This window comes from Miniopterus schreibersii, assembly GCF_964146895.1.
Source record: "Miniopterus schreibersii genome assembly, chromosome: 20".
In the NCBI taxonomy this organism is placed as follows: domain Eukaryota; kingdom Metazoa; phylum Chordata; class Mammalia; order Chiroptera; family Miniopteridae; genus Miniopterus; species Miniopterus schreibersii.
Window position 1 is genome coordinate 8,126,072 of NC_138122.1, and position 21,054 is coordinate 8,147,125.

General features: G+C 43.2%; 1 protein-coding gene across 4 annotated transcripts in view; it reads right to left on the bottom strand.

Annotated features, from left to right (window-relative positions):
* APLP2 (amyloid beta precursor like protein 2) overlaps window positions 1-18,201 on the bottom strand; it is a 65,543-nt gene extending 47,342 nt beyond the window's left edge. For 3 of the 4 annotated variants that reach the window (XM_081123380.1, XM_081123379.1, XM_081123378.1), the window contains exon 1: window positions 17,997-18,200. In XM_081123380.1, the coding sequence (XP_080979506.1) occupies window positions 17,997-18,182 (186 nt within the window). In that variant the 5' untranslated portion in view covers window positions 18,183-18,200. Of the gene's footprint in view, window positions 1-17,996 lie in introns of all 4 variants that reach the window. The other variant, XM_081123381.1, reaches the window with a different exon arrangement.
* Between the last annotated feature and the right edge of the window lie 2,853 nt (window positions 18,202-21,054).

A 21,054-nucleotide genomic window follows, 5' to 3' on the forward strand; every position in this document is an offset into this window, starting at 1 on the left:
CCATGCGTCTCTCTCACATCGATGTTTCTCCCCCACTCTCTCTAAATAAATAAATAAATGGAAAAATACCCTCGGGTAAGGATTAACAAAACAAACAAGATATATAATAAAATAAATGCGCTTTCCTTTCTTCCATCAGGAAGACTAGCAAGTGTTTCTGGTGACTGCAAGAATGAGGCAGTGGCGTCGTTCCGAGAGGACTGAGACACCCTCATGCCACCGAGTTACGGGGGTGAGAGCCACCGAGCTTGACCGGAGAGGCCAGGCTAGCTCAAGAGACTAGTGGTTACAAGTAAAATAAGGAACAGAAGTCAGGCAGGAAAGAGGATCTGAGACACTTCTTCTTAGAAAGGGATTCCTATGGGTTACGTGAGTGAAGTACCAAGAGCCAAAGTTCTTATTTTATCCAATTGCTGGGCCAGGGCCAGGAACAGACAGACACACACCACACACACAGAGAGACACTATTCTCCATCTTTAGATTCATTTATATGTTGACGTCTGATCGAAACAAATAAAAAACCCTCTCCCAGGCTTCTGACCACCACAGCAAAGACAAATAACAACTAGAACAGCTAGAGTGTATATGATCTACTGTTCACATCACAGAGGGACTGCTGCTTCGATTATTTTTAAGTCAATAAACATTTGTGAGGAGGGCCTTACAAGAGCAGGCTCCAGAGACAGCAAGATGAACCGGTCACAAGTCCTCGACTGCGCTGGGGCTCGGCGTGGTAGGGAGACGGCATGTAATCAAAGCAGTCCCAATAGAAAGGGAGAGATTCTCAAGCTCTGTCACATGAGGGACCCCAACTGCTGTCTGATCACAATGAAAGGGAGGTACACTGGTGGTACCCCTATTTCCTACAGGCATAATATTACAAATTGGAAGTCTATTCCAGAGCAAATATGAAAATAAAGAGAAAAAAGAATAGACATGAATGTGGTTGTAAACATAAGTATCTGCATCATAAAAGTTCTTTAGCAATGCTTCCTTCATGGCAAGGGGCTGAAGCTTCTTAAAACCTAGCGAAGTGCAGAATGAGGACTCCTTTTCATTGGAACTTCCCTGGAGCAAGAGAGAGTGTCCTTTGTTGCTCTGAGAACCTTGTTATTCCCTTCAAGTTTATGGGGACGATTCCCACGGCCAAGTCACCGTAGTACCTGAATGCCTCAATCATGTCACCGAGGCAACCAGGCATTTTTCCAAAGATACATGCTCCGTGATCTTGTACTCCCAATTCCAACTACTTTTCCTGGACAATTCTGTGATGCTTCTGTACCAGTGTTTGTAGCCTCCCCTGAACACAGATTTTCTTAAAATCCAGCTAATCTTGTTTTCCTGGAGAAATAAAACCATCCTATTCCTTGTGTTAAAACTTTCTTCCTTTGATGATTTACAGCCAAGTTTAACCAATTACTCTGTATAATAACATGCCATTTTTATTTAAATTTAGGTACTCCATAAAAGCAAATCAATATAAAGCAGATAAAAAAGCATGGCAACCACTGGAAAATTCCAAACTATTATATTTTGGGTAAAAAAATAACCACCACCTTGTTAAATTCATTTTAAGTATTTTATAGTTAAAAACTCCCATATGGTCTTTATTCTTTATTTTAATGTATCACTACAATCCACAACAATTATACATAATTGTATGTATGTGTACATATACACATACATGTGTATGTTTTTACTAAAAACACTGTACTAAAATTGTTTTTATGTCTTTCCTTAGTAATAGGCCAGCCTCTAAATTACATATCAACCCAAACATTGTAAGGAGAAAGTTATTTCTGCCAACATGTATAGTGCCTTTACAAAAAAAAAAGTCTCCTCAGTATTTAAGCACTACAGTAATTTTCAACTGCACTTTAGCACACACACTTTGTTTACAAAAATCCCTCCTTGTTTTTCTTCTAATTAGTCTAAAAAGTCATCAGAAATAGTTCACCTTGAACCCTTTAGAAACTGGCAAGTCAGGCAGTTATTTAGGCATGTAATATTATCTGGTAACTTAGCACCCAAGCCAAATTTGGGCCATCCGTGTTAGAATGATTCTCCTTCCCCCTGCTCAATTCTTGGGAACAGTTATTAACAAGCTCAATGGAAAAACAGTCAATTCATTTGTAATATTTAATGCCGGGATGAAAACACATGTTCATCTTAGTTAAAGTGACTTCTTTGGTGGAATTTCCAAATGTATGTAAATCTAACAGTTACCTACATAACATCGCAGAAGCCACTATATCTTTTCATCTCAATAATACTTAACATGATAAAATTTTACTTGGCCAACAATGAACTCTACCTATGCTCGTATAAAATTATGTAATCTTACCTATATTTGTATAAAACACTCTTTACCTTTCTGGTCACTTCTTTGTCTCTGCTTTCTTCCAAATATTTTCTCCATAAAACTCCAAAATGTTCCAAATACTGACATAGCACTGATGTGATGTCCAAAAGAAATTTATCTTCACAATTACCAAGTAAAAAGAATGCCAGAAGGGGCATATTTCTTGATGTTTACTGAAGCAACCTTCATTACCTCACACTAGACTTGGAGTTTGTGTTCTACTGTATCTTCTACCGCTTTTCAGAGACAGACAGGTAGCAGATCATAAGGATATTTTATTGAGGATCCATTCACCCAGTAGATTGGTATTAGATCTGCAATATACCTTTGCTTCTACCATTCAGTGACAAGTTCAGCCTCTTCACTCACTACACACACACACAAAACCATGTGTGACGGCTCAGGGTGGCTGGGAGCTTATCTGTGCTTTGCATTTAATCTTTTTCAATCAATACTTAAAACATTTAAATCTGATTTTAATCTGTCCTGATTACTCTTTCCATTGTTTAAAAACAACACTGGCGAACATTCCGTCTCAAGACTTGTATCAATTCACAAGGTTAATCTTTCAAAATAACAGCCCAGCTGGATATTTTATTAATGTAGATCCTGTGGAAGTTAATCAGGCCTCAAGTAATCATTTTTCTTAAAAGTTTGGGGGGGGGGGGGGAGTTCTATAAAGAAAAACATTCATATAGCATTAAGCAGAACTGCTCTTCAAAGGGGGGGGGGGGGCAGGGCAAAGTCCAACCAGCCAATCAAAGAAAATTCTGTTATCAAATGTGGCTTTTAGTTTACTCAAAATCTGCCATGAGTAATAGGTATTTATTGCAAGAGTAATTTCCAGCCAACTTCCTCTTTCTCCTCCTTCAACAAGGGCTGAAACTTCACAACAAGAGCAGACTGGGCTGTAAAACAAAAGGCAACCCACACTCGCCGGCGTCTCTGATGACTAAAGGGGGCCTGTGCCACTTCAGCAGCACTGCCATTTTTCTCCAAAAGATGGAAAGGAATTTTTACATAAAAAGCCATGATTTGGAAATGGTGATGTTTAATTTGAATTTAAAATACACTGAAGGCCATGAATACCATGGTGAGAGCCAAATAAAACACAAGTCCCATCCCATTCAGTCTTCAGCCTGCCTAGGTTACACCACGCGTCACAGTTAGGAGGGGCTGCAGTTAATTTAAAAAGCATATAATTCATCAAATACCTAATATCCAGGTGTCACAGTATAAACTAAAATTAACCATATTCTGTCATATAAGAAATCTGATTACAATAATTTACTTTAGAAGCCAATGCATTTGAGGATTAGAAGGCTTATGATTGTTATGACACTATTCAAAGCAATCTGCTAATTCATTGCAATCCCCATATAAATCCCAACAGTATCTTTTGTGGAAATTTAAAAAAACCCTCCTGCCCAGCCAGTGTGGCTCAGTGGTTGAGCACCGACCTATAATCCAGGAGATCACGGTTCGATTCCCCGTCAGCGCACATGCCCGGGTTGTGGGCTCGATCCCCAGTCGGGGGCGTGCAGGAGGCAGCCGATCAGTGACTCTCTCATCATTGCTGTTTCTATCTCTCTCTCTCCCTCCCCCTTCCTCTCTCGGAAATTAATAAAGACATATTAAAAAAAACAAAAACCACCCCATCCTGAAGTTCACATGGAATCTTACAATCTTGAAAAAGAACAACGTTGAAAGATTTACACTTCCTGATTTCAAAACTTACTATAAAACTATAATAATCGAAAAGATTATTTAAGAAAAGATTTAAGAGCATTTAAGAAAAAAACAAAACAAACACAAAACAGACATATAGAATAGAGAGCTCAGAAATAAACTCTTGCACCTATAGTCAAACAATTTTTGATAAGGGTGCCACGACCATTCAATGTGGAAAAGGCAGGCCCTTCAACACAAATACTGTTGGGAAAACTGGAGTCACCTGCAAAAGAATGACCATGGGCTCTAAAAATGGATCAAAGATCTAAATATAAGAGCTATAAAGATAACATTCTTAGGAAAAAAACAAACAAAACCTTCACAACATCTGAGCTGGCAATACCTTAGATATGATGCCAAAAGCACAGTCAAAAGAAAAGAAAAAAAAAAGCTAAACTGGACTTATCAAAATTAAAAACCTTTGTGGATCAAAGGACACTATCAAGGGAGTGAAGACAACCTACAGAATGGGTGAAAATACTTGCAAACCACATATCTAATGAGATTGATATCCAAAATATGTAAAGAACTCCTACAACTCAACCACCACCACCACCACAAAAACCCAACTCAAAAACACTTGACTAGACATTTCTCCAAAGACATATAAATAAACGACGTGAAAAGATGCTCAACATCATTACTCATGAGGTAAATGCAAATCAAAACCACAATAAGATACCACTTTACACCCACATTAGGAGGGCTATTATAAAAAATTTAAAACAAGTGTTGGTGGGGGTGTGGAGAAACTGGAATTTTAAATTTGCACACACCGAAAAACACAGCCACAAAAAAGGCAAAGGAAAAATTGTCAGAACTACAAGGAAAAAAATTTTTTTTATCCAAAACCACAGTGGGAGATTTTTAACACACCTTTCTCTATAACTTAGAGGGGAGAGGGAGGAGATTTAAAAAGTCTTTAAGGCCCTGGCTGATGTGGCTCAGTTGGGGGGTGTCATCCGTGCATCAGAGGTCGCTGGTTCCATTTCCAGCCAGGACACAAGCCCGGGTTGTGGGCTCAGCCCCTGGTGGGGGACATGCAGGAGATGGATGACCAATGTGTTCTCACTCTCCCTCCCCTTTCCTCTCTGTAAAAGTCATTAAAAATATTTTAAAAATATAAAAGCTATGGTACATTTACACAATGGAATACTACACAGCTGTAAAAAAAGAGGAACCTTTACCCTTTGCAACAGCATGGATGGACTTGGAGAGCATTACGCTAAGTGAAATAAGCCAGTCCAAGGAAGACAAGTACCACATGATCTCACTCATATGTGGAATCTAAGGAACAAAACAAACTGAGGAACAAAATGGAACCGAAGCATGGATACATGGAACAGAGGGGCTAGTTCCTGAGAAAGGGGTGTGGGGGGGACTGGATAAAGAAGGTGCAGGGATTAGCTAAAAAACACACCTGCATACCCCATGGACATGGACAATAGTTTGGTGAAGGTCAAGGGAGGGAGAGGCAAGGGTGAGTGGAGGTGGGCAAAGGGTGGGGGGGGGGCGGGGGACACCTGCAGTAATTGTCATCATTAAAAGTTTTTAGTAAAAAAAATTCTTAACTGAAAGTGAGTCCTGCCGGGTTAGGCCAGTATCTTCCTTGACAAAGGTCAATCTTTATCTCTTTGCATCAAAGATAAAGATAACATACCTTTGGGACGTCTGAGTCTTCAGGCCCCTCCGCACAGTCTCCCAGCAGAGCATAGACCACAGGACCCCTCACCGCTATCTTGTTCCCCACAGACCGTCTCTCTGTGCTATAAACGTCCACTGTTCACTGCCCTGTAACCACCTATGTAAAACAAGTATCTGTCTCTTCCTTTTACTCTTTCTCGATCCCAGCAATTTCCCCACTTTGCTTTCTCCCGCCTCCCTCATCTATCACCAACGAATTTCATGCAACCCTCCTTATGCCTCCCCCTTTGATTGTAATGCATAAAATACGGTGCAAAACTGCCATTCTCTAGAGCATTTTCTCAACCCATTGAAATTTTGCTTCTCGGCAATTGTCAGTTTGGCTCAAATAAACTCATTAAAATTCTTACTGGTTTGGACTTTTCTTATGTTGACACACTGTACACCTTAAATTTGCAAAATGTTCTATGTCAATTATAACTCAATTTTTAAAATTAATTAATAGAAGGCTTGAAAAACTTGTGAACTGCAGCTCAAGGCCCATTCAGAATAAAATTTTTAGCTTTGCATAAATATATCAGAAAAGAAGGCTGAAAAAAATTTAATTCAGCAGTCATCTCAAATTGTTAAAGAACAATTAATCCCATGAATAGTAGAAAGAAGGAAATAATGTACAGAAAGTAATAAAATGTAAAATAAACATACAATAGGAAGGATCGACAAAACCCAAAGCTGATTATTTTAAAAGACTATTAGGAGGTCCAAGATGGTGGCGCACAGGCAGATGCTGCTCGTCCCTTCCCCTGAGCAAACTCAAATATATATGAATATAGGGAGCAATTACTCCCGAGACAAACTGAAGGCTGAATGAACAGCTTCTGAACAACAAATAAGAGAAAGAGATCGACTAGAGAAGGAGGTAAACTATGGGAGCTGCTTGTGGCTCTGGCGCCACTGTTTATGTCCCCTCCACTTAGGGTTGGCAGAGGCTCTACTTGGGTGCTCTGATCTACCTGCAAGATCAAATGCAGGGCATTCCCAGCTACACTACCTGGAGCCTTTTGGCTCCAAACAAAGGAAACAAGCAGGAACAACAGGGTCCTGGGCTCCCTGCTGGGAGCCACCCCAGCCTGGAAAACAGTGCTGCAGGCTTCCCAAAACTGGCTTCCCAAAACTATCAGGCACAAAACACCTACACAGAGGTCACTTCTACACAAGATCCCTTTCTGTACAAGAGAGGGACTGTACAGAGAAAGTGGAGGAGCCGCAGGAGCTCTCCGGAGATGTGGGAACATGCCAGGGTTAAGGGTGATTTTCATCCACCTTCACCTCCATGAGGTGAGTGGAGGCTGTGTCAAGGTGCTCTGGCCTGCCTGCGAGTCACTGCAGTACACATGGCCCAAGCCCATTTCAGGTCCAACAGAGCAAGTAGGATAAAGAGGGCATTATTACACCTGACCGCCCCAGCCAGAGCTGCTCCTGCTCAGTAGGCCAGTGGCCCTGACACCTTAGGCCAGCTCCTCCTGGCCTGCTGAAACTACTTGGCACACAGAGCCTACATAAGGCTACTTTTTCAAGATTTGGAGAATAGCTATTTTGTCTAATTCGTATAACAAAATAGGCAGTCAAACAAAATGAAAAAATAGAAGAATCTCTCCCAAATAAAGAAACAAGAAAAATCCCCAGAATAAAACCGTAAAGAAATGGAGATAAATAATTTGCTTAATAAAGAATTCATAGAAATGGTCATAAGAATGCTCATGATACTAGGCAGTGGAATACAGGAACTCAGAACTTCAACTAAGAGTTAGGAAGTATAATAAAAAACTAAGTAACCTAAAAATAAATAAATAAATAAAACTAAACAGACCTGAAGAATATAATAATTGATATGAAAAACACATTAGAAGGAATCAACATCAGATGAGCTAATACAGAAGAATGGAATAGTGACCTGGAAGACGTACTAATGGAAATCAACCAATAAGAACAGCAAAAAGAAAAAAGAATTTTAAAAATTGAGGATAGTTTAAGGAACATCTGGGATAACATCAAGCACTTAAATATTTGCATTATAAAGATCCCAGGAGAAGAGAGAAACAGAAATTTTATTTAAATAAATAATGGCTGAAAACTTTCCTAACCTAGGAAAGAAAAAAACCTGAAATCCAGGAAGCACAGAGTTCCAAACAAGTTGAATCCAAAGATACCCACACAAGACATACTGCATTTAAAATGACAATAGTTGAAGATAAAAGAGACAATCTTGAAAGAGGCAAGAGAAACACTGAGTTACGAAAAAAAGAAACCCCATAAGGCTATCAGCTGATTTCTCAGCAGCAACTTTACAGGTCAGAACATCTTTAAAGTACTGAAATAAAGGAACGTACAATCTACAATAATTAACCCAGCAAGTTACCATTCAGAATTGAGGAGAGATAGTTTCCCACATAAGCAAAAACTAAAGGATTTCATCACTTTTAAACAAGATTTACAAGAAATGTTAAAGGCTCTTCTTTAAGTAGGAAAAAAAGGCGATAACCATAAGAAAATATGAAAAAGAAATCTCACAGGTAAAGACAAATACTTAATAAATACAGCAAATGAGGCATTTAAAAAACTACCATGAAGGTTGAAAGAACAAAGTATCAAACTCAATTCAAACTACAACAGGAGATACACAACACAAAAAGATCTAAAATGACATCTAAAACATAAAGCATGGAGTGGGGAGCAAAAATGTAGTCCTTACAGAATACATTCAAACATCAACACCTATCATCTTAAAACAGACTGATATGGATATAGAACAATATACACACCACAAACCCAAAACCTAACAATGTACAAAGAGAAGAACCCCCCCCAAAAAAATCAAAGAAAACCAAACCACAAGGGAAGAAATCAAGAGAAGAAAGGAACAGAGGACAACTATAAAAATGACCTAGACAATTAACAAAATGGCAGTAAGTAGACATTTATCAATAATTACTTTAAAAGTAAATGGATTAAATAGCTCCAATAGAGACATAGGGTGGCTGAATGGACTTAAGAACATGACCTATTTATATTCTGCTTACAAGAGACTCACTTCAAATAGAAAGACACCTAACAAACTGAAAGTGAAGGGATGGGAAAAGATAATCCATGCAAATAGAAAAGACGTATCAGACAAAACAGACTTTAAAACAAAGAAATGTAAAGAAGGACAGAGACATTCCATAATAACAAAGCGGTCCATGCAAGAAGATATAACAATCATAAATATCTACACACCCAACATAGACGCACCTGAATATGTAAAGCAATTATCAATAGCCTTAATGGGAGAAATCCACAGTACTACAATGATAGTAGGAGATTTTAATACCTCATGCACATCCATGGATAGATCATCTAGATGGAAAATTATTAAGAAAATAATGGCCGTAAATGTTTCATTAGACCAGCCCAAGCCAATAGACACTTTTAGACCATTTTGTCAAAAAACCGCAGAAATACATATTTTCTTCAAGTACACATGAAACATTCTCCAGGATAGATCACATATAAGGCATAAAACAAGCCTCAATAATTTAAGATTGAAATCATGTCAAGCATCTTTTCCGACCACAATGGCATGAAACTAGAAATCAACTAAAAGAAGAAACCTGAAAAAAACAAATACATGGAGACCAAACCACATGCTACTAAACAGTTAATGGGTCAAAAAGGAAATAAAAACCTACCTTGAAACAAATGAAAATGAAACCACAACTTCTCAAAATTCATGGGACGCAGCAAAAAAGCATTTCTAAGAAGCAGACTATACAAGTCTACTCCAAGAAACAAGAAGAATGCCAAATAAGCAATCTAACTCTACAGCTAAAATAGAGAAAGAACAAACAAAACACAAAGTAGACAAAAAAAAGGAAATAGTTGAGATCAGAGCAAAAATAAACAAAATAGAAAAGATCAGTAAAACAGCTGGCTCTTTAAAATTCTAAATTAACAAACCTTTAGCCAATATAGTTTCCCTGAGATCAGGAGCTAGACACAGACACTAGCTAATACCACTTCTCTTAAAACATTTTACTACAGTCCCAGCCAGTGCAGTAAAGCAAGAAAAAGAAAGAAAAGCTACAAGGATTGGAAAGAAAGAAATAAAATGGTCACAATTCACAAAATATATTCAGAAAATTTCAAAATTACAGATAAATTATTAAAATTAGTACACAATTTTAGCAAACCTCCTGGATACAAGATGAAGGTGAAAATATCAACTGCATTTCTACAGCCACAACAAAACAAAAACAAAAAAAATTTTAAAGGTGCCATTTTACAACATTAAGTATGAATGAATCTAACACCAGAAGGTGATTAGAGAAGTCGTAAATAATGGTACAGGCCATGTTTTTTAACTGGAAGACTTAATATTAGAAAAATGTCAACTTCCCCCAATTGAACTACAGACTCAATGCGATCCCTATCAAAACTTAAACAGGCTGTTGCTTTGGGTTAAATGTGGCAAATGTATATGGAAAGACAGGGGTTAAGGAATTGTCGAGACACTACTGAAGATAACCAAGGGCTTGCTGTAGAAGGTATAAAACCTTATTATAAAGAACAGTCATTAAGATAGTGTAAACTTGTTACCAGAGTAGACAAGAAACCAATGGATTAGGACAGTCCAGAAACAGAGATACAGAGATATTAACAACAAGGGTGTCATGGGAAACAGAAGGGAAAGAATGACCTTGACAATAAATGGTGCAAGCTGGGTAGCCATATGGTATGTGCTAGATATCCATACGCACAAGAAACATAAAAAGACTAATGCTTCATAACTAAACAAGAATCAGTTCCAGGTAAACTGTAGCTCCAAATACAACAGGCAAAAAACAAAAGGCTTCTAATCTACAACACATGAGAATAACTGTATATCCTCAGAGTAGGAAAAGACTTCTCAAATAGGATATAAAATTCGCCTACTGTAATTTTTAATAACTTTAAAAAAACAATTTGAAAAGAAAACAAACTGGCAAATTAGACATTAAAATCAAGAACTTCTTCAAAAGACATCACTGAGAGAGTGAGAAGGCAAGCCACAGAGAGAACAGCATTATCTCAATACCCTCAAACTGGAAACATCCCAAATGTCCATCAACACCAGAACAAATTGTGGTTTCTTCATACACAATGGAGTACTATACAGCAGTGGAGCAAATGAACCACAGCTATACTCAACAATACAGACTCTCAAAAACACGTTTAGTGAAAGAGGCCAGACACTTGAGAATACTACATACTGGAGGATTTTATTTACATAAAACTGGAGAACAGGAAAAACTAAAATACAGAGTTAAGGAATGAATGCTTAGGCAGTAAAACTCTAAGAAAAGCAAGAAGTAATTACACACAATAAAAGTCAGGGGTAACCGTTCCTGGGGAACAGAAGGGGGGCCTGTTCTATTTCTTGACCTTGGAGGTATTTGCACAAATACCTGTTTTATGAAAACACACTGAGCCATAAATTTTATTCTTTTGTGTACTTTTAAATCTTAAAAACTCAAAAATACCCAGGGGATTCTAATGTCGGGTGGCAAAGGCTAGAAATAGTGCTCTGTATGCTTGCAGCATTCAGGAGTATGGCACGACCTTTACTTCAAGTACCTCAGCCATCTTATCTTCCAAAATCATCACAAAACACTGTCAAACAATGAACAGTACACTAATAAACTAGTATTTGTTATAACTCTAAGAGCCAGAGCAAGTTTCTTTGGAATCCACAGAGATGGCAGGGGTCTTTCTCAGCATGCAAACTTGAATGGGAATGCTCAATTCCCAACTCAAGATGAGGGTTACCTCTGGAAAGGAAGGTTAATGGGATTTGGAAAAGTTTAAATGCCTTTCTATCGTAAAGCTTTATTTCTGTATCTATAACATTTTAGTTCTTTCAAAAAGAAAGGCTAAGGCAAATATGTAAGTGTTAAAATTTAACAAAATGGGGTGGTAAATATATGAGTATCTTTTATATATTTACTACATTATGTTGGAAATATTCATAATTAAAGGGAGTAAAATAAAAGGTCCTACACTCTTTTATCGGCTCACTTCTCCAGGTAAAAATTCTGCTTCAGCCTAAGCAAGTCATCCATTAGCCTTCCAGAAACAAAGTATAAAATATCAAAAATACTTACGTTCTTTACCACCACCACTAAATTCCCTATTTTCTTCTTCTCGAGGCTAAATATCTCCCTTAGAGTTCACCCATGTTTCATGTCTAATTTATCATAACTTCGCCATCCCAGCGATTTTATTCCAGATGGTAATATCCCTCAAAATGAAGTGCCAAGATCCTAGTAACTGCGCTGAGAGCTCCCGCCAATGTCTCATTTTCCCCAGCAAACTTTTAATTCACAGATACTTCTGGTAAGAATAAATTACGTCTTTTTCTTTCCAGCTAGCCAGCTATATAACCTCCCAAATGGAGAATGCCCATGTAGTAGGCACTGGGTTGTTATCTACCCAACATCCATAGCCTTTTTCCAACAGAACCGACCTGAAGTCTAAGTTGATCACAGAGGCCCCATTCCGAACCTCTGGTTTGGCTAGAAGCATCTGGTACAATTATGTCCAATAAACTTTTTTGCAGGTTTTTTTGAGAAAAGTTTCGTCACTCTTAAAAAGAGACATACAAGAAGAGACAGTCTCTTCTTACCCTGAACGCTAGCACATCAGAGCATGTCCTCTGGAACTAAAGCCACATTGCAACCGGGGCTTTAGGCTGAGAAGGCAGAAAGGAAAGGTTGTGCTGAGCTCTCAACTATCCAACCCTACGGGCGCCCTACTCCAAATGCCGATTATCTTTTCTCTAGACCACAATCTTATCTCAGTCATATTGGTTACTGAAGCACCTTCCCAATGTTTTGTCTATCACTTAAGCCAGTGATTGTAAATCTGGTACCCATAACATTTTTTCTTCCAAATAACCCCCATACAGAGAGTTTTATAAGACTCCCCAGAGGGGGGTCATATTTTCTTAAAATTTTTTGCAGAATACAAAGATGAAACAAGCTTATTATTTTTAAAAAAGAACCTGTATAATGTTAAAAAGCATTAAAAGTTTGCCCCAGCTGGGTGGCTCAGTTGGTTGGACCATTGTCCCAGGGACTAAAATGGTTGCAGGTTCGATTCCCAGTCACAGCACATACCTAGGTTTTGGGTTCAATCCTGGGTTGGGGTGCATATTGGGAGGCAACCAATGTTTCTCACTCTCAAATCAATAAACATATCCTCAGGTGGTAAGGATTTAAAAAGTGAAAAACGGGCCTTAAAAGTTTTTTTAAAAGTCATAGAAACTATAAAACACAAGGTCCCCTGTAATTACATCTTTCAAAGATAACCACTGTTAAAAGTTTGGTATATATTGATTCATGATACATAGCGGTTTCTATGAAATTAGTTTCTGTCAAAGGAAATACTCCTATCAGGTTTTTTGGTACTGGGAAAGAAAGGTAGACATGCATAAAAAGAAATCTGCAAACCAAAAGGGAAACATTATGAAACATCCTGATGTAGAGGAAAGAGCGAGCAACAGACTGAGAATAGGACAAACAGATTCATACCCTGGCCGGGTGCAGGACCATAACCCCTGCCCTCTACTGGCTCCCTTTTTAGGTGGAGAGAATACCTACTTCACCAGACTGTCCAGGACCTTACAGAAGACAGTGCACCCAAATGCACTGCTTGCTGGAGTTTTGTTTTGTTTCTCTACTTGCACAGAAGAATCACCTAGGAAGCATCTGAAAATGAGAATCCCAAATGCACTCAGTGAGAATCCCTGGGGGTGGGGCCCAGAAACCACAGGCAAGTGTCTTTAGTAGAGTAAGAAGCACTGTGCATTGTTTCTTTTTACTGCTGTACTGTTTAACATCTAACACTGGCAGTGTGGATAACAAATGAAAACTCCTATTTTAAAAATAGGTAACAGTTATGTTTAAAAAGATTTCATTCAAAAAGACTTCATGGTACTTATGTAAGAAAACTTCTCTTAGCAAAATTAATTATTAATTATACTTGATACAGAGGACTGGAAATCATTTCTCTTTGAATGCGCCTCCATGGTTCGACTTCCATCTCAGGTACACTACGTTGAATATATGTAAGCGGTAATCTAGTTTTTCTCATTTTTTAAAAACAGCCCTAGCCAGTGTGGCTCACCAAAGGGTTGCAGGTTGGTTCCAGGCCATGGTCAGGGAGCTGCAGGAGGCAACCAATCAGTGTCCGTCAGTCCCTCTCGCTCCCCTCTCCCTTCCACTCTCTAAAAATCAATGGAAAAAATATCCTCAAATGAGGATTAACAACAAAAATAAACAAACAAATAAAAGCTCATGAATTATGGATTGTGGGACATTTCAAATTCTCTCAAGGTGCTCCCTTCATAGAGACTGCCATAACAGCACAAATGTTTATTCCCTACTTTTTATCACACTTTCTATCTGTCAACTGTTCATTTTAGGGCAATTCAAAACAATAGCTGTTAGGTAGCAGCTTCAATATGCACTATATGCCACTCATATAAAATGTATGTACCTGGCACATCCAGCAGGACATGCACCACCAAAATGTTTACCATGAGGTTTCCCTAACAGGATTTCAGATTATTTTTCATTGCTTATGTTTACACGTATTTATTTTTACAGTGAACAGCACTACCTATATAATATTTATTCTGTTATCTTAAGAGGAAAACGCAAAAGCCTGAGAATTCAGGAAGGATAAATAATATAAGAATCTTGAAAAGGTTTTAAAGTTTCGATTGTCCAAAGTCAACAATATCAGATAAGTTTAAAAATCTGATTTTTGTATTTGGAAAAAGTTAATAACCCTCACATACTACTGCTAAGAATTCTAACACTCTTTAGCTTTAAAAATAACCATGTTTTCAAATGCTATAAAAATATTATTGGGTCAAGTGACAAACTGGAATACAGACAGCATTTGATTTGATTAAAGCATTGTATCAACGTTAAATTTCATTAAGTTGATAACTGTTCTAAGGTTATGTAAGACAATGTCCTTGGTTCCTAGGAAATATGCATTGTAGTTTTCAGAGGTAAAGGGGCTTGTTATACACAATTTAATCTCAAATAGTTCAGCAAAAAAATGCAAACAGAATGAATGATAAAGCCAATGCTAAGTAGGGAAAATGTTAACTGGTGAATGTGGGTGAAGGGTGTGAGAGTTGTTTGTGCAATTCTATGTAAGCTTGAAATTACTTCTAAATAAATGTAATAGGGGAAAAACAACAGAGAAAAAATAACGTTCAAAATTTTCCTATGAAAACACAAGATCACACTGGACCAACTTCAAGCAAGAGTTTATTGGAGGGAAAAATAGCAATATATTTTAAATTGTGCTAATAAAAACACATGTAGGACCAACCTCAACCAAGACATTAAATTAGCAATCTGGTAGAAATATGTGAGGCCCAGATGTAGTATTTTCTGGCAGCCACATTAAAAATTAAAAGAAACAGTGAAACTAATTTTAATATATTTTACTTTGCCAATGTCTAAAATATTATCATTTCAATGTAATCAATGTAAAAATCAATGAAATATTTTATTTTCATACTAAGTCTTCAAAATCTGGTGTACATTTTACAATTACAGTGCATCTCCAGGCAGATGCTAAGTTTTCATAGGAAATGTCTGATCTGCATTTATATTTCATAAAATGTACAGTTTAAGAAGTAGATCCACATAACCAAGCTGTTTCAAACATAGTTAAAAGTTTTCCAATCACTGGTTTGAGTATCAGTCTTTAAATGTAAAAGTAAATAAATTCAAATGAAATACAGTGGAAATTTCATTCCTCAATCACACTGTGCCCAACTGCAAGCTGAGGAGCCACATGTGGCTACACTACAGGGCAGACAGGTTTAGGTCACGAAACAAATTCCCTGTGAAAGGAGGAAATCAAAAGATTTTTAACACAGTTATGATAAAATAAGGACTGATACTCCTATCTCCAAGTCACAATCAGATATTTGCTATACCACCACTCAGAAATATACCAACACAAAGCCCTCTTCACCTTCTGCTGCAGGTGTCATACTTTGAGTTTGACTTTCCTGAAAATTGGCTATCAAATGGCCCACTTACTTTTTAAATGTGGCAGAAAGAATTCAAGTTCTGGCTCTCTAAGCCTCAATGTCCACCTCACACCGTGCAGAGTTCCAGCACAAGCACCATTTGAGAACCCCAAATGGGAGCTTGCACACAACAGAATTTGTCCGGGATTTAAAAGAGGAAGTGACCCCGAGGACAGAAGTGTTTTTTTCTTTTTAAACAGGTGTAAGAGATTCATTCAGTCAACACCAACCAACACTAAAGATTCTCCAATTAATAATTCTGTGCCAAGCAACCTGATCGGGGATTTGGCTGCAATCCCTTTGGCTAATCTCAATAAGGACCTTCCCAACGACATCCACGTCTAGGCCATTCTCATCTACATCAAGGCTTAGGCAATCCTTGGCCTGACAACACATAAATCAAAATATACACATATGAGTAAAATTCTGCCTGCTTGACAAAAGAAAAAAAAAAAAACACATCTGGAAAATAGTTTAGTGTGGGCAAAATATAGTTCTGGAGAACAGGAGCTGCCATAAAACAGCATTCAGAAAGCGGTTCAGGGAAACGTCTAATGCCTACCAGGCTTTCCCACTGAACAAGACCGTGGGTGACAACCAAACCTGAACCCCAGCAGGCTCTGGGACTGCCAGGGGTCCCCTCTCCGCCGGCGCAGCAGCGTTAGCACCCTGCTTCGGCTGGAAGGCGGGCGCCCCTTACAACCGGGACTCCCTCCCTGAACTCACCCCGCGCCCCCGCGGCTCAGCCCCGGGAGGCGAGGCCGGAGCGGGGACAGTGGCTTCCGTGAGCCCCGAATTCCTCACGCCACACACGCTCCTTCCCCCTGCGGGCCCCTGCGCGGACTCGCCTCCAGGCGGCAGCGCCTCGGGGACCGGGCACACACCTCACCATCCACTGCGTGGAAGCGACAAGAACCGTCTTCCAAAAGCACATTTACAGAAACTATTTCTACTTAAAACTTAACTCCCCTTTTCCCCCCTAAAGAATCATTTTTTCCCCTAAAAGCTTTAAGAAGAACAAACACAAACGTTGTAAACCATTCCATCTGAAAAAAGTTTGTTCCTGATTAGATTTATTACACCCGTGGAAATAGCAAAACACCTGCGGTTTCGGTTAGAAAGTTCCCTCGATGCCTAGGTCATGACATCAGCTAAATACGCTGAAAGCAACTGTACTTTTTTATGAAATAGTGAGCGGGGAAGAGGCATATAAACGACCCCACCAGAAACGCGCGTCGGGGCCCACAGCCGAGCGCGTTTCAGGAGGCGGGTGAGAACACAGCCGGGTCCCCGCGCCCCGCGGGTTTCCGCGGAGCCGCGTCCAACGCGCCGCAGGCCCCCGACCCCGCGCCCCACCGCAGCCGGTCGCCCCGAGTCCAGGCCGCGCCGCCGCGCAGCACGAAACGCTCGCGGGCGTCAACGCAGAACGACCCGCATCCCGACCCCATAACAGGGGGGATGACAAAAGAGAGTTTTCCACCTTCCCTACTCGCGGGGACCCACTCTTAACGGGGAGCGACGCGGCGCCCAGAGAGGGGCTTTCCTCTGTAGCGGACGCGGGCCGACAGCCCCGCCGCACAGCTCCCCTCGGGCCGGGGCCGGCGCGGCGACCGCCCGGAGCGGGGGCAGGAGCGCGCTCGCCCGGCCCCTCGGCACTTCCACGGGGCGCGCCGGGCGGCTGCACCCCGCAACCGAGCCCGCACCTCGCCAACAAAGGATGCAAAGCCGCTTCCCGGAGGGAAAGCCCACCACCGTCCCCGAGGTCCCGAGCTGCGGGCCGAGACTCGGGCCGTCCCGGGGGAGGGCGCGGCGGGCGTCTGGACCGCGCAGGGTCCCCCACAGAAGCGGCGGGGCCGCGGGCGGGATGCGGGCTGGGGCGGCCGAGGCGGTCCGCCGCCCCCCGCAGCCCCGATGCCTTTCATTTGGCCTCTGCGGCGGCCGAGGCTGCCCGACCTCCAGCGCTAAGCACTGCGCCAAGCAGGGCGGGGGAGGGGGCGCCGGCCCCGCCGCAGCGCCGACCACCGCCTCCCCCCGCGCGCTCGCCCCCAGCCCGCCCGCCCGCAGGCCGCGCTCCAAGGCGGGTGGAAAAGGCTGCGCTCGGGCGCTCGTCCGCTGCCCACCTCGATGTAGCCGGCCAGCGCCGCGGCGGGCGCCGTGAGCCCGAGCAGCAGCAGGACCAAGAGCCTGCCCGTGGCCGCGGCCGCCGCGTTCCCGGTGCCCGCCATCCCTCGCCGGGTCGCTCTCGCGCTCGGCCTGACGCTCACACGCTGAGAGCCAGCACCTCTCACACCGCGACCCAGAAGCATCTGAAGCCCGTCCGCCGCCGCCCCGGGGGTTTTACACAAACCGGAACTGACTTCATAAGGCCACGCCCTGCTTCTCCGCCACCCAATGCCCGCCGGTAGACCCTCCCCGAGACCCCGCCTCTTGGTCGCCCCAGGGCCAATCAGGAAACAGCGGGGCCCGCCCTCCCGCCCTCGCCGGCCGCGCGCCAGGCCCCGCCCCCGCCGACGGCCCCGCCCCCGCCCCGACCCTCGGCGCGCAGCGCGGGGGTTGCGCGCGGAGGTGCGCGCGGGGTGGGCGCCCCGCCCGGTCCGAGCTCCCCGCGACCGCCCACACCCCCGGGGTTATCCGGCGGCGCAGCGCCGGTCACGCCCCGCGCCCCCGCCCCTGCGGGGTATTTTCAGATTCCTTTGGGTACCGCCCTCTATTTGGTTCTGAAAGATGGTTTATTCAAAACAGGATTAAAAAAAAAAAATCCAGGATACATGTTCCCAGTCCTGGGAGGCCACCGAAGGCCCTCCCCGAACAGGGGCGGGGCAAACAGGCGCCGCCGCCCCTCCGACCCTGCTCGGGGCGCGCCCCTTCCCCCGGCGGCCCGCGGCTGCGCCCTCCGCGCCCGGTGTTTCCGCGCCGTGACCTCTGCTCCCGGGCCTCCGCCTCCCTCCTCCCCGGCCGCTCCGCCGGATCGCGCCGCCTCCCACGGAGACCCGTGGTGCAGGGGCCACAGTGACCTCAAACCCAGGCAGGCCCTGCGCTGCAGGAAAGGAGGGTGTTCCTTTCTCCTGGGGACTGGGATGCCCACGGATGGCACCGGGAAAGCGCTCCCTGCCCGTTGCGCAGCCGGCGCGCCCTCGCCGCGGCTTTGTGTCCTTTCGCTAGCCCGTGACTCACGACCCACCCTCGGGAGAGCCCTTGCTAGTCCCAGACAGACAGACAGCAGGGCCTCAGGAAACAGTAAAAAGGCAGTGACAGCGGCCACGCCGAGCGGAGGAGGGCAATGAGAGCGCTGGATTTTCCGGCCTGATCGCGCCGGGGCGCAGCTCCGGGTGGCGGTGAAACAGGCTCGGCCCCATTCCCCAGCGACGGCCCTTCCTGGGCCCGCGGTGCCGGCTCTCCAGCACTTGCTGTTGGAAGCATCTGCATTCTTCCTCTGTTCAGTGGGATACACTGTGATCTCCTCCTGCCCCCCAGGGTGCTGGCTCCCATTATAGCGCCTGCTCCCTTCCTTATTTCCACGCTTCTCCTATGCCACTGACGAGGCTTCAGTAAATCCTACTGCAGGGTCCCCCACGGGGGAGACCTCAACATGCTTCTGCAGTGTCACTTGTCCACCGACGGCCGTTGGAACCAATTCAACACCAATAGGAATCCCCAATTTGGGGTTCGGTGAAGAAGGAAACTTTATTCAGTGTAAAACAGCTCAAGGGTGATACAGCAGGGCTGTGAAAACAGCGCAGCTGTGAGGCAGCTGGAGCCAGGTGGCCCTGGGGCCAGCCGCCTGCTTCAGCAGGGCAGCTCTGGTCTGCTCTGGTCTGGTCCACTCCGCTCTGCGCTCCAGACTGACCAGCTGGGGTACCACAGTCTTCAGTGGAAAGGACAAGTGTGTTCCCAGAGCCAGAGGGGAGCTGACTTATAGACATGCCACCCCCATCCCCACCCTGTCCCTGATTGATCTCTCCCCAAGCTAAGGAGGACTCCAGATCCTTTCAGTTTGGTTCAAAAGGCCCCTGGCTGATTAGTCAGAGTTGAGACACTGATTGGTTGAAGGGGTGCAGCTCCAAGGGGATGGGGAAGCCTCAGTCCTATTGGTTGAAACGGGACCTGCTTTATAAGGGCTGGCAGGTGGCAGGGACACCCTGCAGGCAGGCCGCTTGGTGCAGACACAGGTAGCTCAGTGCCCACTTCTCCCCGACATGCAGTTTGAATGAGAGGCCTCAGTGTAGAAATGGCTGTTTGGCTCTGTCTTGCTTGTTTGCTTGTTTTTGTTTTCTTAAAAAATTTGAGCACAATTAACCACCAGGAGCCCCTCTTAGTAGGTAGCTTCTTTCTCAGGGTTCACACACTGAAACCAATTATTCAGGGTTCTGGTCCTAGTACTGCTGCTATGGACTAAAGTGTGTCCTTCCCCCAAATTCAGGTATGTTGAAGCCCTGACCACCCCCCCCCCCCACTGTGATGGTGTTTGGAGATCCGATCTTTGGGAGGTAATTATTAGAAAAGGTCCTGAGGGTGGGGCCCTCACGATGGGATTACTGGCCTTATAAAACAGGAACACAGAGCTTGCTTCTTTCCCTCACCCTTCCCTGCACCCTCTCCCATGTGAAGACATAGTGAGAAGGGGGCCAGGAAGAGAGGTCTCATCAACAAACCAGGATCTTAGCCAGTTTGGCTCAGTGGTTGGAGCTTCGGCCTCAGGGCTGAAGGGTCTCGGGTTCAATTCCGGCCAAGGGCTCAATACCCAGCCCCAATCGGGGCACGTGTAGGAGGCAACCAACGGATGTTTCTCCCTGTCTCTCCCTCTCTCTTTCTCTCTCCCTTCTACTCCCTCTGAAAAGCAATGGAACAAATATCCTCTGGTAAGGATTTAAAACAAACAAGCAAACAAAAACAAACCATGGTCTTAGACTTCTCAGCCTGTAAAAATCAATTCCTGTGATTTAAGCCACCCCGTCTGTAGTAATTCACTATGGCAGCCAGAGCGACTAGTATAGCTGTGTGACTAGGGCAAGCCACACCCTTTCATCATTTGGACTTTTCTCTGTCAAGTGTAAAAATTATAAAACCTGCCTCACTTCACCAATTTGTATAATTCCATGAGAAATGAATGTACAATAGTGGAAATCATGAAGAACCTTTAAGAGGTGAAAGGGGCTGCAACAACATGTTACCAAGTAC